The sequence below is a fragment of the Podarcis erhardii genome (genome assembly GCF_964252035.2).
Source record: "Podarcis erhardii genome assembly, chromosome: 10".
Classification (NCBI taxonomy): domain Eukaryota; kingdom Metazoa; phylum Chordata; class Lepidosauria; order Squamata; family Lacertidae; genus Podarcis; species Podarcis erhardii.
This window is the reverse complement of record NC_138500.1, coordinates 32,396,352-32,424,213: the sequence shown is the minus strand read 5'-3', so window position 1 is coordinate 32,424,213 and position 27,862 is coordinate 32,396,352. Positions and strand designations below refer to the sequence as shown.

The 27,862-nt window shown below is 43.3% G+C and overlaps 1 protein-coding gene across 2 annotated transcripts; it reads right to left on the bottom strand.

The window, feature by feature from the left end:
* Positions 1 to 4,839: 4,839 nt before the first annotated feature.
* CCDC134 (coiled-coil domain containing 134) lies at positions 4,840 to 25,689 on the bottom strand. 2 transcript variants are annotated; one of them, XM_081877685.1, is made up of 8 exons: positions 25,527 to 25,689; positions 16,801 to 16,959; positions 13,591 to 13,703; positions 11,937 to 12,058; positions 10,155 to 10,239; positions 8,204 to 8,385; positions 6,907 to 6,978; positions 4,840 to 5,593 (listed from the first exon to the last, which is right to left on the bottom strand). In XM_081877685.1, exons 3-8 carry the CDS (start codon positions 13,691 to 13,693, stop codon positions 5,468 to 5,470), a joined length of 690 nt encoding a protein of 229 aa, XP_081733811.1. In that variant the 5' UTR covers positions 13,694 to 13,703; positions 16,801 to 16,959; positions 25,527 to 25,689; the 3' UTR covers positions 4,840 to 5,467. The 2 variants fall into 2 exon arrangements, with proteins under 2 accessions (XP_081733811.1, XP_081733812.1); XM_081877686.1 differs by lacking the exons at positions 16,801 to 16,959; positions 25,527 to 25,689 and adding an exon at positions 15,359 to 15,378.
* Positions 25,690 to 27,862: the final 2,173 nt, after the last annotated feature.

The following is a 27,862-nucleotide window of genomic DNA, read 5'->3' as shown; positions in this document are numbered from 1 at the left end:
GCCCATCCACCTGCGAGGAGCCGCCGCTGCGGCCTGGGCTTGTTGTCAATGAGACCAGGTCCCCGCCGGCCAATCAGCGGGCAGAGCGGCTCGTGGTGTGATGGCGCGTCAGCGATCAGCAGCTTTCGTTAGCGTGCGGCCGGGCAATCCCCTCCCGGGCGGCCCGCCTCGCTGGATTTGAATATGCATAAGGAGGCGGAGATCTAACCCGTGTTCGGGTTTGAACTTGAAAGTGACAGGGCGCCCCTCGCTCGGTCCCTCCAGCAGAGGGACGGGATCGCCGCCGTACTAGACTGTGACACCGTGCGCCGCACAAGCAAACCCAAAACGAAGTGTGCCGGTCCCGTAGAGGGAAGTCCTAACATCCACAGTCAGGCAATACCTTTATAAGGAACGGTCAAAATGCCAAAATAAGGAGCAAGCTTTCGAGTTATCCAGGTCTCTACGTCGGTCTGGGTGTTAAGCAAAGGGGAGTGGGGCAGGAAGTCTGCATTTGATCGTTGCAGTTCGAAATGGATGATTTACTTACCTCCTTTGCACAAACTTTTTGAACAAATCGTGGCAGTCAAAACTCAGCCCTCAGGATTGAGCATTGACAGGTTCGGTCAAGTGGCTCTAGGCTTACTTTTCCAAATAGAATTATGCATAAGTAATAAAATCAACTTCACTACAGGTTTCAGCTTGAGAAGAGAAGTCAAGTCTTTCTAGACCATGATGGGTCTTTATGGGGTTGCAATTCCATACTGGGTGCTCTATTTGTTAGATATGACAAATTGCTCACTACTATAGCTGATGCTATTAGACACTGCGCTCCAATTGGAGAATAGCCTTTACCAAAGATGTCATGGACTTTGAAGAAGCACAAACTCAGGACGCAAGGGAGAAATGAGCTAAGAGGAAGGCACATTTGGCAAACCCTCACCGTGATCAACTCCTGCCCAGAAACCCATGTCCCCACTGTGGAAGGACGAGTGGATCCAGAATTGGCCTCCACAGTCACTCGCGGACTCACTGTTAAGACAATCTTACTTGGCTACGATGAAGGAAGGTGAGGACAAGTGACCTCACCTAGGCCCGAAGTCAGCCCCCCCCCCCCCCAAAGCAGGCTCAAAGCTTCTCAAAGCTTTTCAAAATCATTTTCTCAGCAGCTAAGCGTCAGAAACATTCCGCTCTGCTGTAACAAAGGTAGAGAACAGTCCATTGTTTCTCAGGCCTTTCTCATGCCTTCTGGCCTTGCTAAAGAACCACATTGCAACTTGCTTTCTGTCCGGAAACCATGCCAGAACAAGAGATTGAAATATATCTGAACATGCTGAAAACCCCTTGGCTTCTCACCCCCCCCTTTCCTGGGAATAGTCCCAAGACAGCTTTCTGTTCATGCTCAGAGGAACTCAAAGGGCAGGACTCCTGGGAAAAGGAGGAGAGAAAGGGAGGGAACTAGAAAGGGGTATATAAACTCTGTGCACATGACTGTGAACTCGGTGCATGCTTTTTGTGACTTATCACACTTGCTCCTTCTACCAGTTCATGGATGGTAGAAATAAAAGCCTTTTCTCTGAAACTATTCCTTGAGTGTCTGTTGACTCCCACTTTCCTTTCCTGGGCGCAATATTTTTCCCACCCGAGGGCAAAGCCTCATAAGGCTACAGAGTGATTGCCAAATCTTTACATGTGCACTTTCCCAGCCCATTAAAAAAAAAGGAGCATCTTGAGCAAGGTATTTCGTATGGAACCTAATGTTTCCATCTCATTTTTTCCTCAGTATTCTAAGGATTTAAATCTTATTTAAGCATCCATTCAAAGACACTTCACATGTTATATTTGTCAATGGTATGGTCTCTTTCAGTTGTCTATATATGCATATCAGAGTTATAGCTTTCTGTGCCAAGGCCAGGAACACAGTGTTTTTCCTATGCACAAACACTTTTAAAACAAACATCACATAATACATGCATTATCCAGAAATGATCCATGATTGCGTGTTTCTCCAAGGTTACAGGAAGCAGCTGAGGAGTGTCACTGTGAAAAGAGCTCCTGACCTTTCCTGTCAGCACTGATAGGAGGGGATTGTCTGTTTTTTCTAGAACTCAAAGATAAGTGTTAAGTCCTACAATGCACAAAATCTTATTCTGTGGTTCTGCATCTGTTGCTTCTCTCCCACTTCCACCATTGCTTCTCAATCAATTATCCAAATAAATAGTGCCATACTTTCACTGGATTATTCAAGTGGCGGCAGTGCAGGTTTAAATAGGGATTGAAAGTAATAAATGGAGCATGTTCACATTCTCAGATGTGGCTTCAAGAAGAAAAGTTGATGCCAACACTTCGCCAAGCACCAGTGGATTAAGTTTCTTCTTGGATCTGCTTAGCAGTGCTGCATCAGTTTTACAGAGTCAACAGGATACAGAAAGTTGCATTTGATGTGAGGAGCAGCAGCACAGAGCTATACTGAAGATAAAAAACCAAGGATACTGGCCATATCTAATACCCTTGAATGATTAATTTATGGATGTTCCATCCCCATATATTACACAACATTAAAGCTCATGTGTTTTGGACGGCATCCTTGGCCTTTCAGATTAAAGGAAGTGGGCAAGATGGAATTCAAGAACACTTACCACAAGTTTTGAGTGTTCAGTTAATATATTAGTGAGCAAAGATAAAAACAAAAAGGTGGCTAACTGAAGAAAGTTTCCCTAAATTAGAATTTGTCACTATTCTATGTCCTAGGGTAAATTTCCATGCAAAATAGCTTTAGTTTCCTCCTTGTTTCATATGGTGTAAAGTTTACAGTATAATCCGAGGGCATTTTTGGTGGACACACACACACACACACACACACACACACACACACACACACACCCCTTATATTCTTATGTTCTATGTTCAATCCACTGCATCTTCAGGCAGGACTGGAGAGACTCCCTGCCTGAAATCCTACAAAGCTGCTTCCAGTCAGTGTGGACAATACTGAGCTAGATGGTATAAAGCAGCTTTCTGCAAACTTTAGGATTGGGCAATGTTAGAGAGAAATGATCAGCTCTGGGTATTTGTTGCAGGTGTTTGATGTTGCAAACTAATTAGAAAACCATCTCTAGAAATGCTACATGTATTTGGAACTGAAAAACCTGCTGCTTCATCTCCAGCCAAGAAAACAACATTGAAACAGTCCTTCTACTTTTACGTCACACGTTAAAGAGAGTCTGTCTTTTCTTCTTTGGCGATCACTCATAGCCGAGTAAGATTCTCTTCCATAAACACGGTTTTAACAATGAGTCCATAAGTGACCGTGGAGGCCAATTCTGGATCCACACGTCCTTCCACAGTGGGGACATTGGTTTCCGGGCGGGAGTTGATCACAGTGTGGATTTGCCAAGCGTGCCTTCCTCTTAGCACGTTTCTCCCTTGCGTCCTGAGTTTGAGTGTCTTCATTGACAATCGTAAAAAGTATTTCCCATGCTATCAAGAACCATGCCTCACAAGCCAGCGACAAATATTTGCATATTTTTTTTACAATTTTCTGTTTTATTCAAGAAAAGCAAAGTCCATTTAAATACATATCCAAAACCAAAGCAAATGTAATTTTGATAATAAAAGTCGTCACCATCTCTAACCTTGTAAAACAGCCCAAAGGCAGCAAGTCAAACTGAAATGTCCCCTAAAAAAACCACAACCCTCCTTTCCCACAAAACAATCCACCACTGGCAAGATTGGTCCAAACCAACCTTGACCAAGTAGTGTGCCAAGTTATAGCGCTACTCATGACAGTGAGGGGCCATCACACTTAGGGGAAATACAATACTCCAGTTAATCAGTGTTTGGAGATAATCTTGCTGGTGTAAATCTATCCCAGTCTTGAACAAGAGCTACCCACTGTGGCAAACTGCACAGTGATTTTATGCTGAACACCTGCAGTATACAGGCCTACAAGTCAGCAGGCCAGGGAGAAATCGGTAGTAGGAATTAAAAGGGAACACTGACCATACTGTGGCCAAGGCTGGCTGGCCTTTACTATGAGAGCAAGTACAGTACAGCTGGAATCCAAAACGAACTTAGCTCCAGGTCCAAACCTAAATGGAATGCTTGAAAAAGTCAAGAAAAAAGGCAGCTTGTTCCTGTGGAGCAATAAGGCAGTAGACTGGGTGGGAAGGACAATTCCCTCAAAATTTCACTGACCATGTAATAAAGACACAATCGATAGGCAAGCAGAGAAGAAGAACTGAGAGACCAAAATCTACACTGTCAGACTGTCTGCTTTTCCGCAGAGTAAGAACAGTGGCAAGTGAGTATCTCATCTTGACATTTCAAATTAAAGGTCATCACCAAGATTGCAACGGCACCATTAACTGAGGGATGGGGATGTACTGAAACAGTCAAGAGTCAGCAATTATGGACACAGCAGTTCCACTCTGTACCCACTGGACAATAGGAGCTGAAGAAATTTACATAATCACTTCTCTCTAGCTCTTCTAGTGCCTCACAAAGATGAGCAGATAAGTTCCCTTCGCCATAAAGAAGGGGAATGAAATCTCCCATCTCCTTGAATGTTTCAGTAATTTCCCATTGTGCAGTAGTGGCACCGTTGATGACAAACAATAAATGTGTTAAGTCTTGAAAGTGCCACAAAAGTCTTTGTTCTTTTTGTTGCAGCAGACCAGTACAATATGGCAAAATTGTCAAGTGCAAATGCTCGTTGATGATGACCCGACCGTGCTGTTCATCTTCTCAAGCCAAAATTAACCACATTAATTCCCGTCCTCCTCCTCTTTTATGAGAAAAATGGTTTAACAGCCTTGTGGAAAAAGAGGAAGACTTTGACACCATAGAACCAGAAAGGAGTGTGGATTATTACGGCATTTTAATAACAGCACCTCTTTGACGTATCCTAGGTACATTCAAAAGGAGTACTTTGTCAGTGTGTGAATAATCCAAAGGAATCTATGTCCTTAACCCATAACTCTTAGAACCCTTAACTTTTTGAAGGTGATTCTGCTGCCCCCTCAAGTTAATCTTGCAACTCTGTGTTACCTTACCATTCTGACTGCACAACAATTCACAACCTCTGGTGTTATGAACTGCAGAGGTGGCATGAGTCGGAGGAACTTCCCTTTCGCCGCCCCTCTCCCTACGCGTTACAAACTGGCAAAGCCACATGAAACAAAAATACACAGAGACATGAGGAACAGCCTCTGACAAACTCTGTACATTCCAGTTACTCGAAAAAGCCTTCCCGTAAGGGAAGATGTGCTCAAAGACCGCAATCTCTGCCTGGGGCGCTTCCCACAGCAAAATCCAGTCGTTAGCCAACGTCTTGCTGAAAGAAGAAACAAACTTCCAAAACCTTACAAAACAAAACCGCAACATCTTGGCGTTTTCCTGAGGTCACCAAGGGACTGGGATGCGCCTTTCCCAGCAGCTTCCATCTCCCGCCCAGGGCAAGTCACGGCGACAGGAGCAGGTGGCGGCATTACAACTCCGACTGTGAGCGGGAGATGCGAGGCCCCTTGCGGATCTCCTTCCGCTTCTCCTCTTTCTTCCTTCGCTTCTCTTCCTCCCGGAGAGCCTTCTGGAATGTGTCCGCACTGGGGAAAAACTGACAGGGAACAGGATGAGCTCAGCCACGTGGGAACAAAGAGACAGTTCTGCACACAAGCCTCACAGTTAGCCAATTACACCTCCTCCTGCCACTTACACCTGTTTTTCATATCTGTCGCTTCAGTGACTTGGATTCAGGAGACATGAATTTGGCTTTAGATTATATAATCCCATCCACAAATAATGGATTGGGGATAGTCTTCTTGGATCTGCACTACTGCTGTGCGTTGGAAATGGCATCTCTATGGAAAAGGGGGTTCCCAATAATCACCGGAACAGAATTAGGATTCCAAAGTCAACTCCTGATTATGTCATGGAGCTACCTGTAGAACCCTAGTCAAGTGCCTAGTCACTTCTGTGAATAAAAAAAAGATAAAGAGGCTTTGGGCTGTAGTGTTGGACTAGGACCTGGGAGATCAGGGTTCACTGGGTGACCATAGACCAGTCTCTCATTCACAACTTAACTGACCTAACAGGGCTTTTGTGAGGATGACATGAGGTTTTCTTTTGCGGGGGCGGGGGGACTATGTACAATACTTTGAGATCCTTGGAGGAAAAGTGGAATATAAAATAAAATGAATAAATTCTGAAACTCTAAAAAAACCCCACAACTATGCCACACATATCTATGTCAGCAAACACTTTTATTTGCTAATAACATGTATGGCATTATTTGCAAATCTGCATTAGCAGGAACAAAAAACTAGGAAAGGTGTCAATAGGTGCAGCTCTCATGTCCTGAGCTATGATAATGATTCTACTCAAAAACCTATTTCCAAGGGCAATCTGCTTTGCAAAACAGCTAAATCAGTCCAGATATGAAAGAGACAGAGAAAGAAATAGGCATCTGCAGCTGCCTTTGATGCAACATGCATCAAGTACCAAACGCAACTGAGCATGGCCACTGTGGGCAACTGCAGATGAGATTTCTGTGTGGCCAAGCTGAGCGCATGGTCAGTGCCTGCATCCAGCTGCAGTGCTGGGTTGTCACATCAGAAGGGGAACTTCTACAGGTTGTGCAGGTGCACTGGCTTCCCTTTTCAATTTCCCTTTGGAGGTAACAATATGAACTGTCAGCCAAACATGCAAACAAGTGTGCAATTTGCTGGCTGCACAAGATTTCCACACTGGAAGTTGCTGCGGAGAACAGAGTCACTATTACCAGCTAGTCGTGCCTAGGCATTACCACATATCCATCATGAAGCAGTGCTGCTCATTTCTTCCCTTGCCAAGCCCCAGCAAGGTGTCAGCAACCCAATGGCCAGAATAGGTAAAAACAGGCAGGGTGCACTAATGGCTTTATTATCTTACTTCGGAATTGTCTGTTTTAAAGGGGTTCCGGTATTCTGGAGATTTCTCACTTATTCCAAGCTCTTGAGCCATCTGCAGAAGAAAAATAGTGAAGATCAGCTTCATTCACATGTCTTGCAATCTTCTCACCCTCCTGCCTGCTTCTCAGTTCCTGCAACTACATCACCCACCACTGAAGCTTCCCAGCCTCATTTGGCAGTTCAGTACAAATTCCCCCAAATGTGAAAAAACTATCCCTCCCCAATTAAGGGTACTGCAAATGCAAGAAGTTTTGATGTCCCTTGTGGGCTGAACCTGATCTTGCAATTCATTCACTTGCTGTGTAAATTATCAGGAAACTGCATAGGCTGCACACAAAGGTAGCATGACTTAAAGGGTTGCTGTGAGCTGAAGCAGCCTATCAGAGACCAAGATGCAGAAATGTGCAGCCATACGGCTAATACGGGATGGCACATCACAGAACTCTGACATGGAAAACTCTTCCCTGCAGAAACTAGCATGTGACCATTGTGCAGATCCATCATGCAGGTCAACAACGCATGTATGCACCACCAAGGAAATACAACAAGTGAATAGTAAGAGAACCCATACAAGTAATGCTGGCACAACCCCCCCCCCCAAAGTAGAAGAATAGAAGCATAACCAACCCACCCCACTCATCATTCCCCCCTCCCCCTCTTTTCTTCCTTATTGTTTAAAGCAGGCATAGGCAAACTTGGCCCTCCAGATGTGTTGGGCCTACAATTCCCATCATCCCTGACCACTGGTCCTGTTAGCCAGCGATCATGGGAGTTGTAGTCCCAAAAACATCTAGAGGGCCGAGTTTGCCTATGGTTGGTTTAAACCAATTCATGAATCAAGAACTTATATACTGATCACTAATAATGAAACATGTAGATATTTTTCCACATTTATTATGCTATTTTTGTGATATACAAATGACATGAGAAAACTTGGTATACTTATTTGTATAACATTATTCTTGTTTATAAAATCCAATAAATAAAGAAACAACACATGTATGAATGGATTATACTATTGCTGAGAAGCAAAAATCATTACTACTCAGTGTACACACATAGTGTGAAATGCACATATAAGTCGCATTTTACCATCTTTATGCAAGTTTCATGCTAGTTCCTACACAAGAGACCCTCCATATACAGATACTGAAACGACTAAAGCAACCCTTAGATTCTTGGTTTTCCTCAACTCATATTCCTTTATCCCATATCGCCAACCCATTATCAGAGGCCAACAACATCAGAGGAGAAGTCAAACCAGCACACCGCCTTACCAATCCGAGGACTTGCGAGTGCGGACCTTGGTCAAATACACCTGTCTGATTGCAGAAGCCAATTCCCCAGCGAATCAGGTTGTTCCAGTTGGAGTTGCGGTCAAAGTAATGGTGTACTATTTTGGGAAAACGCAGGACTACATCACCAAAAAATGCAGTGTTCTCCACCACATGGGAATATGCTAGAGGTAAAGAGCCACAAATGAGAAATCAGGAGTTTTGCCACTGGTAGAGATCAGACAAGGTCCATGAGAATAAACATGGAATCCAAATGCAAGTAGCTTACCACCTTAACACACTCTAACCATTCCTATTGCTTATGTGAGTGAGGAGAAGGGAGAATAGAATAGAATAGAATAGAATAGAATAGAATAGAATAGAATAGAATGGAATGGAATGGAATGGAATGGAATGGAATGGAATGGAATGGAATGGAATAGAATCACAGAGCCTAGGGCTTGCCAAACGGAAGGTTGGCGGTTCGAATCCCAGCGATGGGGTGAGCTCCTGTTGTCTAGTCCCAGCTCCTGCCAACCTAGCAGTTTGAAAGCACGTCAAAGTGCAAGTAGATAAATAGGTACTGCTCTGGCGGGAAGGTAAACGGTGTTTCCGCGCGCTGCTCTGGTTTGCCAGAAGCGGCTTAGTCATGCTGGCCATATGACCCGGAAGCTGTCTGCGGACAAATGCTGGCTCCCTTGGCCTATAGAGCGAGATGAGCATCGCAACCCCGAGTCGTCCGCGATTGGACCTAACGGTCAGGGGTACCTTTACCTTTAATCTATATTAGTGACTGTACTGAAAAGGGTTTGTATTTTATTCCAAGTTTATGAATAAAGAAAAAGAGGGCTCAACCTTATGTATACAGCATTTGAAAATAAAATATTGGTGGGACAGATTAATATGCTCACATCCAGATCTGTGAACTTCAGAAATCCAGAAAGCAAGCTAGCAGCCCACAAATCTGGCAAGGAACCCAAAGTAGTGTGTCATTCAATCTGACATAATTTTTGCTACAGCTATTCAAAGGAAACAGGAGTCGCATAGTATTTTCAAAATTATAATAAGAGAATGAATTCCAGGTGGGTTCAGGCTACCTGTGATCAGTGCAAAGGAAAACTATTGAAACTATATCCTTCCCTTCATTACAGATATTGATGGCAGTAGCATTGTGGAGGGGGGGGCTACTGCTGCTCATTGTCTAGGTGGCTGGCATCAACACTTTAAATGAGGATTTAATTCTGGAAATCTGCATGGCCAAAAAACACCAGCCAAAAGCACGGTAGGATACGTTAATATACTAAATCAGTACCTTGGACAAAAGAACCGGAATCTCTGCTTCTCTACAGTTATGAAAATACAAGTACCTACCATTTTCATGCTGCAATAGCTTGAAGTCTGGCTGCCCTCATAGGTTCAATTGTGCTTCCTTTTCCACTCTCTTAATTTTTCTTTGCTCAACAAACATTTTTTAAAAGTGACCGGAAACATAACCAGCCAGTCTCAAATTGTAAATTAATGTACCTATCTGTAGACAATGCAAATCTGCATACATTTAGTCCAGTCACAAAACCAAGGGTTCCAGTTGCAGAATCCGACTGGGGGTGGGGAGAAACTGGCTATCAATCTGAATGAACCCACACGTCCCTGTTTAATGATACTGACCAGCCTTACGAGTGTTAACTTCCCATTATATGCACAGGCGAAATAATAAGATTCTGTTCTGCTTCATGTACCATATGCTATGTAGCCTCATTTGGCTCTGTTCCCATCCCAGGACCTTTGCAAATGTCAGAAATGATGACACACAAGAACAGAAGTGACAGGGGTGGCTAAGCAAGAGTCGCCAAAATGGCAACGAGAGCTGTAATGTCAGAACAGCTCATTGTTACAAACTTAATGGCTACAGAATGATGGATGGAGAAATCAGGATTATAAAGCAAAAAGCTCCCACCATCCTTTAGCTTCTCATCCTGAGGGAACGGCCCATCTGGAGGGACATCTGCTGCTATAAGTACAGCCCGCGAGTCTTCAAGAACCTGCACATCACAACAGAAAGCGGACATGGTTGATATCAGCTCCTGCCAAAAACATCTCTTTCCCACACCTGTGCTGCCAGCAACAGCCTCTTCTCAGCCGCACACCCCCACCTCTTCTGCTTTGCTACAAATGCCCATCTGACACAGCCCTGACAGACGAGGAAACTTGGGGGAAATAACAACCTCAAAAGCCAGGAAACCAAATTGTGAAAATCAATATCCCAACCCTTCAAAACACCTCACATTATTTGCGGAGGAACCAACAGCTGCAGTTCCTGGACCGAGTCTGGTTTCAACATGCTTGGCGGTAGCAAGCACAAAACACACAGGAATATTTGTGCTGCGACACAGTTACATCACATAGCACAAAATGGAGCTTGTTGGCCAACCAGGTGGGGGGCCACAGACAAACAGCAACTGTATGAAGCCACAACCACCTTCTCCATACGATGTGATGGTACCATCGATAAGCTGTAAATCACTTCTCAAGTACCTAGGTCTAATATAATACCTCAGCTACTCATTTAAACCCAACCAAATACCAGCCCAGAAGAACAACTAAGATCTCATGCTGGTCCTGAATGTGCAGACCCATGCATTGGGCAAATCTCCAGTGTAAGGCAATCTATTTTTATGGAACAGGTGCTGAAAATGCTCTTCTACATACAGACGGTGACCATTTTGCATGGGGTTCCGTTCCTCACTGCCATGCACATCAGCAGAGGTGCGCATAAGCCCATTCTGCCTCCATTCCATCCTTTTATGGGTCCAAAAGGACCCATGCATCGGCAGTTGTGCATCAATTGGACACACCTAAAATGGTCACTACCTGCCTAGGACCCTTGTACCTACGGGACCGCCTCTCCTGGTATGCCCCACGGAGGACCTTAAGGTCCATAAATATCAACACCCTAGAGGTCCCGGGCCCTAAGGAAGTTAGATTAGCCTCAACCAGAGCCAGGGCCTTTTCAACACTGGCTCCGGCCTGGTGGAACGCTCTGTCTCATGAGACCAGGGCCCTGCGGGATCTGATTTCTTTCCACAGGGCCTGTAAGACAGGAGTTGTTCCACCTGGCCTTTGGCTTAGAATCAATTTGATTCCCTCCCCCTCTTTCTTTTTTCCTTTCTCCTCCTGTGAAGAGGCTGCATCTTAATGTTTTAATGTTGTATTTTAATCTTGTTTTTAAGTTGTATTTTAATCAACTTGTTTTTATTACTGGTTGTTAGCTACCCTGAGCCTGGTCTTGGCTGGGGAGGGAGGGGTATAAATAAATTTATTATTATTATTATTATTATTATTATTATTATTATTATTATTATTATTACTCTGTAGATGGAAGTGTAAGAAAGCACTTGGTGAGGGTGCCTAAGGTAAGGCCTAGACCATCCTAGGCTATCTTCCCACAGTAGATTTAAAACCACCAGACCCTAAGAGGTACCATCTCCCCTCCCCTCACAACCAACTGTGTCTGGAATGAGTGGCAGCCACTACATTCACCAGCAATTCACTGGAATTGTGAGGTGCTCATAGTGCCAATTCTCTGCCCCACCACCACCCTCAACCTTTTCCAGTAAAGAGGCATTGTTGACTAAGACACTACATTCTTCCTCTTAGGCCCCCCCCCACGCTTTTAAGATTATCTAACACCCCATAACTAAAAATAAATAAATCCTGCGCTCTGTTAGGCAAGGCTCACTTTGAAAAGACCCTTGAGCATGATGTCTATGATCTTGTATTGTTGGTTCACATCGTTGAGCTCAATCAGGTTCTTCAACGCATTCATCTGGTCTTTGCGTTTCACTTCGAACAGCTTCTTATCTGTAACTTGGTCAAGGATACAATGTGCTACAGAACATCCAGACTTTTGCCCCATATTCCCCTCCCCACAACCCACAGCACAATCCCAGCATCTTTTTTGCCCTTCACCCTGGGGCATTGTTAGGTATATAAAAAGACTTGGGGACTTCGCATAAAATGTGTATATGCTAATTTCTATGTATGGATGATGGCTCTGAACCATTTTTAAAAAAGTTTTAAGAAAAGAGAGGGAAGGCAATAGGAGATCTGGGGCCCACTCCATCAAAGTAGCCTTTACAAGGGACCAGGCTTCTTTTAACTACTGCAGCCAGTAGTTTGAGGAAAAGCCAATGGCAAGAAATAAAGTTTATGGAGACTGCAAAGAATATCTGCTCTCGGTGGCCTGGCAGCTGTAAACTAGAATCTATGGAGGATGACAGCATAAATCCAGAGGGAAGTACAAATGACAAGGGTTCACATTACCAATTAAAAGCAAGGGAGAGTCAAGGAGAGAGAAAAATACAACCTCTCCTGAAACAGAAAGAGCAGAGAAACTTTTTGCCCAGAGGAAGAACCATGTGACGTGCCATGCTGCAATCACCGTGTCAGCATAAAAAATCCATCTATTTCACAGCGGTCCTTTCCAACTTGATGAAGATCATGTGAAGAATGGCTTTCATACGGAGAGTATGGAGGGGAAAGTTGAGTGAGCTAGGAAGGAAGTGAAGCCTATTTGACATTACTGAGCCACGATGAGAGATCTCTCTCTCTCTCTCTCTCTCTCTCTAAGAGTGTTGGTATTGGGGTACACAGCTTATTTGGGAAGGACAAGGTCTTTATTCTTCTCACTCAGTACAACACTGCATATCTGAGAAAAATACACTAGGCCCAAGGGCAAAATGGTTGGTAATTCCTTTAAGAGTATTTGGGCAAGACAGGACATTTAGAATAAAAGGCATGCCCTGACTTGTGGCCTCTTTGGCTCTGTCTTTGGAGACTTCAGGAGCATAATGAAGGTGCCAGACACACCTCTTCGGGATGGGAGTTCCACAACTTAGGGGCCGCCACAGAGAATGTCTTATCCGCCACGCCACCCCCACCCCCAAGTCTCTGAAGGTGGAGGAACTACCAAGAGGGTCCCCTCTGCCGATCTTAGCAGCTGAAAGGGTCTGGAAGTTAGATAGCTGTGGATGCAAGAGAGGACTTTGCAGCGGTGGAGCTTCAACATTGGAATGCTCTTCCCAGGAGGTTCACCTGGCAGTGACTGATGTCCTTTTGGCACCAGGCAGAGACATTTTAATTCACGTGGGCCTTTCAGATGAGCTTTCCCCAGCCTAGTGCTTAAGAATGCCCCTTGTGATACGTATGCGTACCCTTTTGCAGTTTATATACTTTCACATGCACATGTACAAATCTACATGTTTTTCCAAGGATTACAAATCCACTCCCTTTCTCCACCCTTGCTAAGCACAAAAGGGCCCCCTAACAAGCAACACTCTCTCAGTTACACCCCACTTTCACAGACAAAAATCAAGGCAATGAAAGAAGGATACAGATTTCTAATCCTGAATCAGGGGTTTTCTTCTCTGTGTCTGCAGTGACGCCTCTGGATAATATCAGCATAAAGAGAAATGTGAAGGCTCGAAAATAATCCATCCTTAAAATCCTGGAATGGAAAGAAGGAGGGAAAGGGGAGGGAGAATATTTTAATCATTCTAATGATTGAGGTTAAAGCACAGAAACCTCTCCACTCTCACTACCTAATTTATATTCATTAACATAAGCAACTCCCCATGTGTATGAGAAGACAACAAAGAGCTAAAGCAACAGACACTACTAGCAGTAAATGAACAGTAAACCTCTCTCTCATAGGCAAAGTTTCAAGACTGAGCTTCAGCATACAGGTGGGCGCCCAACTACATTGAGAGGGCACCACAATGGCTACCCCTGTACTCATTTCACAGGCCACGTCCTGGCTTTATCTGCATGCTCCAATCCACCCACTTCTTTACCAGCCTTGCAGCCAATCTGAAAGTTACTGTTTTCCCTGGCAATGAGGATATTTACTTGTGCTTCAGCATCGCCACAAACATCATTGTGTGCAAATCCAAACCACAGGTCTCACCATCCACAATCTGATCAATATACAAAAACAGGCTTGAAATTTCCAGTCCATGAGTGGCTCAATAAAGTAAAACAGAAATTGCGATTACCGGTAACTGCTGTTCTTTGGCCAAATCCCATACGAACACAAGCCAAATCTCAGAGACGCCTAGAACTCTGAGCATGAGGCTCTCCCATCCCTCCCTTTAACTGGTATTTTGTCCACCAAACAACCTGTTCAGCTTCTTCCTAATGCTGCAGGTGTGCGTCAATGGTATCTGCAGCCTTTAAACCAGGGAGGGTGGGCTGGCTAAGTGACTGCACAACAGCAGTTTCCCAGTAAGTGTGCAATCCCACAAATGGGAGGACTATAGCGTTCCCTACTGAGCAGAGGGAATAGAAGTCCATCACCCTGCAACACTGCTCTTCCAACCCTGGTTTAATTTCTGCCCTCAATGGTCATTGCATTCTGCTAGAGAAAACATCATGAGGCCACTTCCACTTTGCTGGCATGCAGACAGCTGCAACTGAGACACATGTCTGCAGTGCTGAAGATGGCTGAGCTTCTTGTGGAGGATGTGTGAATCTCCAGAAATAATAAACCTAGCAAGGGTCTGGGAAGAAGCTCAAAAAGCTCTACTTCTTGAACAGTCAGTGAAATTTAGCACCTCTTTTTCTAAACTCACAAGTGCAATACAAGTAAAAATCAAATGGCCGTATGGACATCTAATGAATGCAATTCACACTTCTGCTCATCTGAAGGATTTGAAAAGATGATTGACAAAACTGTGGTTTGCTTAATGTGAAATGAATATGGTAGTAATTCCAAAATAGGCCTTAATGCAAGGCAGTCCTTATGCACCATCAAGAATCGCAGACCACAATGAAGCACAATCATTTCCATACACTTTTCTCACTGAAATGATTGTCTTCAAAACCGCAACCTTGATGGTGAGATAATCCATTAAATGTGTTGCTACTGGTTCAGACTGCTTAGTCATCAACGGTGACAGAACATGAAGCATCCTCTTAGGCCAGGAAGTCTGAACAGGAGGAAGCCTGAGTCAATTCTGTAAGAAGTTGTTTCATGCAGTAAGAGAAACCTGATTAGCTTTCAACAGGAATTGCTGCCAGATGAATGTTAATGGAAGACTAAGCTATGAGAGTACAGTGCTATTCCCTAACTGAAAAGATAATCCAGTACATAATGTACATTACAGAAATGTGCCGCATTGTGTCTAGACGGTTCCATGACATGTTGAATGTTGTGACGAACGCAAATCAAAGTGGTCTGAAATGAAGTCAAAAAATGGTGCAATGACTCCATCTCTAACCACCTTTTTAAATCTTTGATGGTTCATCTGTCTTCCTACATTCAGATTAAAATAACACACAAAAACATGGTTGAGGGATTATCTCAGAAACATTTAGTCAGAACAGAAAAGGACAAAAAATGTGATATATAAGATATCAATAGGATTTCTTTCCTAAGGTGAATTGGCCCCACTTGAAGTAGGGCTGTGTGTTTCCACATTACTGCCTAAGTACTAAACTTGCTACCAAGTGTTGTGATCTCCATGACTCTGCTGGGGGCGGGGTGTGATTGGCAGAGTGTGTCAAGAGGAGGAAGAAGATGATAACCCCAGGATGGGAGGTAGCAGCAGTTTGGGCAATGATGTAAAGGAGGAGCCTGACATACTGCCACTGGGCCCCAGTCTCAATTTGAGGGATGAGAATAGTTCAAGCGGTGATTTTGAGGAGGATCCTCACCCAAAGCCGCGCTGGGGCCACCTGACACCACAGAGAGGGAGGGGGTGTCAAGGATGTCCTGACCCCATCCCTGGGGAAGAAGATTCCCCTAGGAGCAGAGGTGGTGGCTGGCAAATCAGGAGAGCGAGCCAGACAGGAAGGAGGTGGGCGAGGAAGGGGAATTGGAAGGGTGGATGGCAGGCACAAACAGACCCAGTTAAAACACACTTCCAGTACTCTCACCCTCCCCTTCCGGCTTATGAATTTGGCCACCCCTGCCCAATAACATTAAGGAAAATGGTTCCTACATGTAGATGACAATTTACAAAAATACCAGCAAGGCAATATGCCTTTATTGTTTAAAAATGGCAAGATTTCCAATTACATGGAATGCTACAGTTTTATCAGTTATATGGGGATCAGAGTTACCTATTCATGGAAATAAATCCAAATAGGCTTTGACTTGTCCACAAAACAGTTGCCTCCTGCATTGACAAAGAGGGAATTATAGACTGCAGTAAAAATCCTAATTAAGTTGTGTGTTTTGAACACAACATGCTTTGGAGTATAAAGAGCTTATACCTCAGGAGACAGGTGCGCCTACAGAGAACATGTTTTCATTATCTGTAGACATTTTTCCTATGTAAATTTATTCAAGATATTTAAGATTGGTTCCACCCATGCAATTACTATGGAGAAAATTATATTAGGTATACCCTACCATTATACAGAAAGAGTGTTTGCCCAGAGTAATATAGACTTATAGTTATCTTTTTAAAAGATTTACTATAAAAGAAACTGGGAGTATGACAACAGCAGACTTTTATTACTGGTTAAAAATCTACTTTAGCTACAAGCACATCTCAGAGCACAGCTTAATTTAAGGACAAAAAAAACCCAAAGACCTCTACCTGGTAATTCAAATAAAGGAAAGTAGAACAACTTGTTCTGGCTATTGTGATGCTCCCAAACCACATCAGGCAAAGCCGTCAGTCAATGATCATCCAGAATTTTTTTCTATGAATCTTCTTCAGCAACATCACAATTGTGTTCTTCTCAGTTGAGTTTATCTGCAACACAAATTAAAATTGTTGAGGAAGAGCCCACCTATCAATACCAATGTTTTCCCTAAAGGCAAACTTTACCACACACAAGCTCAAATATATTAAAACCTGTGGGGCCAACCTAAATTTAGTGACATGGGATCCCTTCACTTCCACATCCCAAAAACTGAAACCTTGGGTAACAGTTTCTGCTTCAGCAATAAAAATCTACATTGATGGATTTCAAGAGAAAGTCCAGTCTCATCAACCTTTTACAGTAGACATATTCTATAATATTCTAGAAAATATACTCTGCTAGAAAATTCTCTGGGGAATATTCTCCACAAACTGTAAATTCTAATGTAAGAACTAGTTTTACAACCCACATTTTAAAAATCTTGTGAGGATAAAATAGGAATGAGGAAAGGTATGTACACCACCCTGAGCTCCTTGGAGGGAAGATGGGATATAAATGCAATAAAGACATAAACAAAAGCAACAAACAGGTATTATGCAAGCAAAGAGGCAAATGCAAATGAAAACCATTCAGACTGGAACTGTAAACATCTGGTCATTTAGATACTTAAACAGTTGGTGCTAGAATTTGGAAAAGCTCTTGATTTATAAAGTTTTATTATATGTGGCTCCCAGGAATTTGAGATATTTTCCCAAGTAAGCACCCGCAGTGGTGGAAGACGCCTCCTGTCTGTTCCTGGGATTCCAAAACAAATTTGGAAACAGATGGAGCTGGCTAGTGAGAGATCGGTTGGTCCACTGGGAGCTTACAGTCCAAACTGTGAAGTGAATGTTAAGTACCAATTACACTGTGCATAAAAGGACTTTCAAAATGAGAAAATAATAGGTTTTATTCCATGAGCAATATCAAAGCAAGTTGTAGTGGCTGAAAGCTACACACACGGATGGGGCAAAAAATCCATTAAGCGGCATTAAATACTGTAAAGAGCATTCCGTAGCACAAGCTTATCTCAAGTACTTGCCATAGATAAGAGCATGCTCCTGTTTTTATTTTGTTTTTACCTCCAAGAGAGCATGTTTGGTAAAGTAATGCAAAGATGCACCAGTATTCTTGACATTGTCAGGAATTTAGGATAGCCTTACAGCAACCAATGGCTACTAGGCTTGATGGCTATGTTCTGTCTCAGCTGTCAGAGGCAATATTTCCAAGGAAGATGATGAGGATGATGATCAATGAAGTTTTCAGGGCAGTATACAACAGCATAAGAAGAGCTTCCTGGATCAGGCCAATTGGCCCAGTTAATCCAGCAACCTGTTCTCACAGTGGCCAGCCAGATACCTATGGGAATCCCATAAATGGGACATGAGCACAAGAGCACTCTGGCCTCTTGTGGTTTCCAGCAACTGGAACTCAAAAGCATTACTGCCTCCAACCACAGAGGCGGAACATGGTCATCATAGCTCATAGCCATCACCAATAGCCCTCTCCTCCATAAATTTGTATTTTGCAAGTTGGTGACCATCATCTCCCCCGGTGGGAGCACATTCCAAAGTTCAGCTATGAAGTAGTATTAGCTGTAGTAGTGCTATCATTTATCGTTCCTGAATCTTCCAACGTTCGGCTTTATCGGATAGCCACGAGTTCAAGTGTTGGGAACAGAGGGAGAAAAGCTTTTCTCTGTGCCACGCATTTTATAAACTTTATTTCTGGTTTACTTAAGCAACTTACATACCATTTAGCTACAACAGACTAAGTTGTTTACAAAGATACAATACAACTGATGAGAATCAGTGAAGAAAGCTATAAAATTAAACTACCATTAAAAGGCCTGCTGGAATAAAGTAAGTCCTGTCCAACTCTACCATTCTATGAATTGCATTTGCTATTATCTCCCACTTCACTCAGTTTGACAAGGTCATTTTGGAGCTCTTCACAATCTCTCTTTTTTTCAGTGACCCTGAATAGTATATACAGAAAACAGTAAGATGCAATAAATAAATAAATAAATCAACAATTGAAGTCATACAATTATTCAACTAACAGAAAATAATAGAAAGTGCACTCCTATTAATACTTTCCTAGGAGCAAGTGCTACTGGACACAAAGGGACTTGGTTCCAAGGAAGCAAGCTCTTAAAATGTTTTTGCTATCCAGATGTTATGATTATTGATTGCTATTTCCTTTTCTGATCTCCCCACACCCCAATATTTACTTTGGTTCAGTACTTCTGTTTCAGAAATCCAACCTATTTCAGTCCATCACAGCACAGCTGCGGCCCATTCACAGATATTTTCCAGTCATGTTATCTGTGCAACGCTGAAGTTGATCAGAGATACCTTTCTAATTTGGGGTTGGACTGTGGCATTTACCAGCAGGGCTATTTTCCTTTATGAGAGCAGAAACTGAAAATGTTGTATACAGCGACAGATGTACATGCCACCAGTAGCTTCCATGAGACAGAAGGAAAGGTGATATAATAGAAGATATCTGCCAAGACTTAAACCATGAGGAAAATGAAGTGGTGGCAATTGACAGTACTACTACGACCACCACAACCACCACTATATCATCTTTACTCTTTAGCACAGGTTAAATGTGACACATAAATATTCCACTAGAGAGCCATGCTCAGTCCTGCCTCAGCTAACAAGACAGCAAATGACTACATACAGAGAAGTTAGACCCGCTCCACGAGAGGGGCTAATGGAAATCAGAGCAGCTTGCTGCTCTTAATTGGAGGGTTAGAGGAATTGCAGTTTGCTGCCAGGCTTTCTGGTTCAACAATTTTCCTATGGCTTCCTAACCATTATCTGTACAAAATAAAACAGGGCTGAAAGAGAAAGACACACCAGCCTTTCATCTTGAAGCTTTCAACATTTATATATAACCCTGCTCCAATAAAGCCTTTTCCTTTTTTCCAGTTCTCGTAATTCCACATTACGAGGCAGAAGGCAGAATGGGGGCTCCTCCAAGAACATTGGCTTCTCTTAGCCGGTTTTAACAAATAAAGGAGAATAAAACCTAATTCCAATATAATTTAAACTTCTTAAGAAGAACTGAAAATACTTTTAAAGGAGGCAGGTGAACTATAGCTGCATGATTAAGAGCAGAAAATTAAATTACCAGCCCAGTGTCATCATGCATTGAACCAAATGTTGCAAAGAAAATGCATATGTGTTTAAATCTTAAGCATTCCAATAATTCCTCTGACTGTAATGGATTCAAGTGTGTAATACAAGGTAAAAGGTAAAGGTACCGCTGACCGTTAGGTCCAGTTGCGGACAACTCTGGGGTTGCACGCTCATCTCGCTCTATAGGCTGAGGGAACTGGCGTTTGTCCAAAGACAGTTTGTCCGGGTCATGTGGCTAGCATGACTAAGCCGCTTCTGGCAAACCAGAGCAGTGTGTGGAAATGCTGTTTACCAGTGTACATATTCATACAAAACTGACAAAATGGGCAACGGTCAGGTACTAGACCTCTCCATTCAGCAGCTTAGCCAAAAAAACTCTTGTTCAATTGACCTCTTCAGGTTCTGCCTGTACAATGAACAAGATGCCATCAAGGATGCCAGGAACAATGAACGAGATATTCAAGTCTATTTGCTTTGCTTGGCATTCGCAATTTCCATCGTGCAATGCAAACAGTGCTTCAGAATCCTGACTGTGCATCACAATCCTATGAGTATTTACTCAGAACTGAGTCCCGCCCTGTTCAGTGGGACAAGTCTGAACCCAGCAACCTAAATATTAAGGCTATGTATCGTGCTAATACTAGGCCCTGCCAATGCAAAAATGTGGTGCTGCAGATTAGCTGGCCTTTGTTTTATAAGGCTTATATTATACACCTTCATTTTGAAAGCTCAAAAGCCAGCGTGAGCAAGTTCTGGTGGCCATTATGCCTCCCACCTAAGCTCCCTGCTGCAATCCATGTCTTCGCCTACTCGCTTCTCCTATGCACTGCAGGACAATACTAGAATTTCATTTGCTGCAGCAGGCAGGCGACCTGATGCTCAAAGTAACTTGTGGAGCAGCAGGGGCTCTCTTCGCACTGCTGAGGTTTTCCCAGGAGACAAGCTGGATCTCAGGTGGAGATTCACTCACCAACCCCTACCAGGTTTGGATCTGGGGAGATATAGGTTCAAATACCCTACTTCGCCATGAAGCTTATTGGGCACCCTTGGGCATAAGCACTTTCTCTCGGCCTAAAAAAATGATACCAAAGAGTTGTTCTGAAGATGAATTAAGAATTTGCAGAGCCCTCTGTGCACCTGAAGGTTTCCACAGAACCTTTTACAAGTTGGGTTGAGCAGAGCTAGAAGAGAAAAGCTTCTATTTCAACAATCTGGGGGTGGAGGAGAGAAGAGTCACCACTTCCCAGTGCTCAGAGGGTAAACATCCAATTTATTTGCGTTTACCCCTGGGGGCATTCTGAAAAGCTCAGCTATCGGACTGTCATCTGCACACTGCTATTCTATCAATTAGGAAGCGGTGAGCAACACAAAAGTAGGACATAAACCTGTCAGAATATAGGTTATGAAGGATTTGAGAAAGCACCATCAAGTGCCCTTATCTTTTGCAGCCTCCTTTCCCAACACAAATGCAAAGAACACAAGAGAAGCAAAGATGAGCATCATGGGGGCATCCTTTTGGGGTGCATTAAATGCTCAGTGTTCCCTGCAGATCTGGAAAGGGTGCCCTGGGAGGGGAATATATGGGAGGAGAAGATCAAGACACAGCAATTGTATACAAGATTTAATATCCAACTACAGAAGCAGCAGCATGTTTTATAAGAACAATCTGCTTCACACACTGAAAAATATGTCTGAGAATTCATTTACTGGAGCAAATCCAGAATCATATCTGTAACAAAATATCTTGTCATTTGCAAACATTAAACTGAAGCACTGTAAAAAAATCACTTTGGATTCTGCTTCTTTCTGCAGTATTCAGCAGGCAGCCACTGGTAGGATCCAGGCATGCTATTCTATATTAGCAGCATACCACATATCCAGGATGAGAGGCAGAATATAATATAATATAATATATAATATAATATAATATAATATAATATAATATAATATAATAATCTTATCATATCATATCATATCATATCATAAGCATATTAGCAACATGGCAGATGCACCTGCACACAAAAGCCAAAGAGCAAAACCAAAACTCTCCAAAGGGCTTAGCTACATGAAGGGTAACTAATATGATGCCCTCCAAATATTGTTGGGCTGCAGTCCCCATCATAATTCACCTTTGGCTGTGCTGGCTCTGGCTGATGAGAGCAACAGTCTAAGAACAGACTGAGGCCACAATACTGGATACCCCTGGATATACTGCCCAAAATAGGCAGGAAGGTAGCATAGTGAATATAGCATTATCACATTGCAATCTTGTATATGTCTTCTCATAAGTAATCTCCGTTGAGTTTGAATGGGACTTACTCCTAGGTGAGTGTTTATTAGACCACAGCCTTAGTCTAGGGACTGGGATAAGGCAGGCATTCCCAACCTGCAGCCCTCCAGATGTTTTGGTCTACAACTCCCATGATCCATAGCTAACAGGACCAGTGGTCAGGGATGATGGGAATTGTAGTCCAAAACATCTGGAGGGCCGAAGGTTGGGGATGCATGGGATAAGGAATACTATGAGCCTCAGGGACACACATGGTTGCGACTTGAGCACCACATTCTTCTCTTATAATATTGTGTTCTTACAATATGTAATCAAACTAGCACCAGGTGAAGAAGCTCAGTGTCAGAAGCAAGTTCCATTCGTTGTGCAGTCATGGAGACGAGACATGAATCAGAAAAGGATAAAGAGTGGAGGCAAACATAACAAGAAAGTAAGAGGTGTAGCTTCCTCAACAGAGGGTGGGACAATCCGCTTCCAGGCTTAATTCAAAGTGCTGCGTTTGACCTTTGAAATTCTGCATAACATAAAACCTTCGGATCTACACGAATGCCTTTTCCCATACATACAAGCCCATGCCCAAAGATCATTACTGAAGGTCTTTCTACAATCACCAACGCAATCGGAAGTGTGCAAGATTGCGATGAGGAAAAGAGCCTTCTCAGTGGTGGCCCCCTATTATGAAACACTATGCCTAGAAGAGGCGCATCTGGCACATACGCTGATGGCTTTTCAGTGCCAAGGAAAGCCAACTTCTATTCTCCCAGGTCTTTCAACATCCTCTCATTCTTAATTAATATTATTAGTAGACATCTACATTTATTGGGGCTGTCTTGCTCTTTGCTCTTATGTTTTTAGCTCTTACGAGGTGGTTTCTGCTCTCCATGTGACAAGGTGAATTTGAGTGTAATGGTTATAAACAATCTGTGTTGTTTGGGAATGTTTTGCATTTATATTGTATTATTTGTATTTTATTATTTTGTAACTTTTTGTTGCACATTGTCCAGAGATCAGTGTTACGGGGCGATTATCAAATGCTAAATAATAGTAAATCCAATAGTTAATCTGTAAGAGGATCCACATGGAATCACTGGAATTGGCTTCAAGAGACAAATGACATACCTACAAGTAATAAAGAGAGTTGCAAAGGTCGCGTTCAAGTTCAACAGTAAAGAATAGCAGGAGTGTCTTGAACATAAATTTCATGGGAAGTAAATGTTTAATGCAGTTACAAGTATAATTAAGGGTTTAAGGCTGCAATCCTACAAACACTAGAAGCCACCTCCATTGCAAGTAAATAACAGGATCAAAACAAATGCCACACTATAGTCACTATCAGAGAACTAAAAGAGACACTATCGTTTAAGTTGACAAATTTGGAAAAAAACTAGTTTAATGCAATATGCCATAGGAAAAGTCATTCATGTAGTGGAAGGTGTGTGTGAGAGAGCACAGCAGTTACAGCAACCGATTCGGGGGCTTTGCAGATTCATCCTCCTCAAAAACTTAATCTGCAAGCAAACTCATGTTCCAAAATCATCTAACACAGTAACGAACAAGGCCTTGGAGTTTGTGATAGTGATGGCAGTAGTAACTGAGCTTCTTCATGCCTCAATTTACTTCTGTAGAAAGATATGTGATTTAACATGTATACTAAAGAAGCTGTCAAAACCAACCTCAACCCTTTATTACTTATCGTCCATGCAAGTGACCTGCTTTCAAAAACAACATCCAGATATTCCTCCTCTGGCATCTGTGATAAATGGTATTGGATTCCAGAGAGATACAAGGGTATGTCTAGATTCAGGGCCTTTCTATTCTAGGCCCTCCTAGGGTATTGTTTTTTATATGCTCAACTTGACCAAAAAAAACCCCCAACAACCTCCATTTGCAACTACTGGGGTTGGTATTCAGCTAACTTGGACTCAGAGTAGATCCACTAAAATGAACCTTAATTAATTTCAATGGGTCGACTCTTGGGTAAAATCTAGGTGCATACTATTCCAGTTTCCCCAAATATCTGCAAACTGAGAGCTTTTCAGAATGTGTGGCAAGTATGTGCAGATCTCTTTAACCATTTTTAAAAAGATTGTTTCAGATAATCCTATATATATAACGTTGCAAGACTGAACTTGTATAGTAGCTACTAGATAACATGAGAAGAGTTTGTGGTGCTAACTAAAAAACGAATCTATAAAAATATTTTTTCTCTCTTACCAACACAGAAAATAATTCATTTTGCATTTTGTGCGTCTATATAAAATCAAGATCAAGGTGAAAACCCTTTTGTTGCTTAGTCCTGGGACTCAAGATGCGATGGGTACTAGGTACCCGACATCAAGAACCCTTTTATAAAGCTGGACGAAATGCGGGACTGCTGATCAGGGAAGATGAAAAGTGCAAAAGACCCGAACAGACACGGCGTGGAGGAGAGCTTTGCACCTTAATTCACCACCAAAATCATCATTACTACGGTGTAGACCAGAGCACCTTCCTCCATTAGTTTAGAATGACTGCTGTGACAGGATCCTCTTTCTTTGTGGCATCGATCATGATCATTCCGCAGCTATTTCTTGCGAGGGGCGTCTCACCAGCGGACAGCATGAGCTACGTGGTGATTAAATACATCTCTGTAGTCTAGTTTAACACCCCGGAGGACCTCGCTTCCCGAAGGGCGCGACGCTGGCAACCCCCGCGCGCTCCCCCAAGTTTGCAGAGACAAGTTCTCGGCCGCCTCGCTCAGCCTTCCTACGCGAGCAGCGAAGAAAGCGAGGGCGATCCGCACTCGCTCCCCGCAGCCGCGCGGTCCTTCCCGATTCCAGGCAGCGGATCGCCCAAGCGCGCGCTCTCCCGCGGATCCGCGGCTGCAGCAGAAGTCCGATCCCCGCCACCTGCTGCCGCCGCCGCCGCCCCCCTCCCTGGTCGATCCACTGGGGCTCCCGGGACCTCCCGCTTCCTCGGGGCCTGGCTCTCCCGAAGGGCTTCGGCGTTTCCATTCTGCCCTCCTTCTCCCTCCGCTGCATTTGCAGGATCGGAGGCGCTCAGAACTACGGAGCAGTTTGCTGGCAGTTGCAGGCAGCGCGATCTGGGGTTCGGGAACCCAACCTGCCGGTCGAGAACCAGCTTGGGATCGCACGGGGTGGAAGCTGCCCGCTTCCCAAGCGACCCTCGCTCTCGAGCCCCTGGGAAGGAACCTCACCTGCATTGCCCGGAAAAGGGCACGCGGCGTCTCCAGTCGTCCGAGGAGCAGCAGCAGCAGCAGCTCACTCTGGCGAGGCTGTCATGCTGGAGCCGCTCTTCCTTTTCCCGGCAGCTTTCCCCAGCGGACTGGCCTCGCTTGCTAAGCAAACCAGCATGCCCTGCACGGGCGCGTCATTTCCTCCGTGCGCTTCCCAGAGGCCTCCGTGTTGTAGTTCTTCCAATGGGTAGATCTCTCCCCATCACCACGTTTACAAAGCTATAAGCAGGGGAAACAGCCACGTTAACTAATAGGGGGAATGCCAGGTGCTGATTTGCATGGTGGGTGGTGAATTTTAAAAAACCAGAAACCCACACACAGAATTTCGGAAGCAATTACTGTACTGCACATACTGGGAGAGGCAGCGTGTAAATCATAATAAGCATTGAAAGGCAATTAGAGGAGTTCTTTAGACTGCGCGCAAGTATGGTCCGGGAGAAGCGGGGTGAGCGCAGGAAGCAATTAGTGATTAATGAGAACACCTGCTTGCTGTTTAATCAGTTGCAATAATAATTAGCAAGCACAGGTACTCTGTCTCTGTTAGAAATATGAAGGACGCTTCTACCAATATCCATCTGGCTAGGCTGGGACATGAGAGGTGCCTCGCTTTACAAGCCCCAACAATTGCATGATCACAGCAGGCAAAAATAAGTGCATTGCTGGACGTTACTCCCAAAGTAAGACAAGTTGAGGTCACTGGGATTTACCCTTAGGTGAGTGAGAATAGGATTTCCAGCCTTTCCAGTCACTTATGAGCAATAAATTATTAAATTTTATTTATTTGTTGCTTTTTTAAATTAGAGACTTGGAAGTGATTATGTTTCGCTCAACCACAAGATGAGCACCAAAACCACAATGGCCAAATCGTAGCTAAGCCCAGCTGCCTGAGTGAAGAGGAATGTCCTATTACTTAATGCAAAAAGCAAGCAACACTTTGCACTAACAAACGGGTCTACCGCCCTCTGAGCACTCCTAGAAGCTGCACATGGGAAATAGTCTCAAATGACCATTGTAGGTTTTAGGTAGGTTCATACAAAGAAAGGTAGTCCTTGAGATACTGGAATCCTGAGCGGTTTAAGGCTTTAAGAGGCCAAAGCCAGCACTTTGGAAAATGCAATTAGCACACTTACCTAAGTAACTTTCTCAAAGCTTTCATGACTGTCTCAGGGAAACAAACCAGCAATATCTTGTTCCCAGAGCACTTAGGTCATTTTGGTTCATCTCCAATGCATCCATTGTGCTTCAAATTACTGTGCATTACATGTCTCAGAGCTACATCTTACATGCACCCATTGGGCTAGTGTCCATGGCATCACAAGTGATACATAACACAACCCTTTATTCCTTTTATAAACATATTTTATAATTGGTTTAGAACCTGAGCAGAGTGCTAACTACACAGCAGAAAATTGGGTCAAACTGTGAAATGTTACCCTACATACAAATTCCTTATCTCAGTAGATTTCTTTAATCAAGATAATCAGTTTTACTGAATATTTGGCAGGGCTTATTTTAATTATTTGGGCATAGAAGTTACAGGTATACTTTGTAATTTTTTAAGGCTACTTTTGTTTTGGCGTGCTATTGTTGTAGGGATGATGATAATGAAAATAAGATGGCCTTTTCCAATAATTGGTGAAGATTTTTGTCTATGGAATCATACATTATCTAAAACAAGCAAATGCAATTAAATATAAATGATTTAATTAAACTCATTAAGATTTGACAGGCTTGTAAAAATACATTACGGGGCAACCATTCCAGCAAGTAAATTTATTCATGTATGAAATCTAGGTAGTGTAAATGCTCCCCTTTTCGTATTTGTCACAATGGGCCTTTAATTTATGTGCACTGCTGCAGTAGTCATACACTTCTCTCAATGGACAAATCCCCAGGGTTTTTTTTAAAAAAAACTTTCTCACATTCTTGATAATGTTGCTCTTCTCAAGTTCGGAACCACGGAAGACAAATAACTGTTTGATTATTTTCAAAAGATTTTTCTTATGCTAATTCTGCCTTACGTCAAGTCAGACCATTGGACGATCCAACTCAGCAACCTGATGCCCTCCAGATGCTGCTAGAATCCATCTCCCCTCAGCCCCAGCAAACATAGCCATTAGTGAGGGATGATGGGAATTGTAGTCCAACATATAAGTGGCACCAGACTTTACAACCTTGTTTGCATTAACTTGCAACAGCTGTCCAGGGGCTCTCCTAGCCCTACCTGGAGATGCCAGAGGTTGAACCTTGGACCTTCGGCATGCAAAGGAGATCCTCTACCAATGAGCTACAGGCCT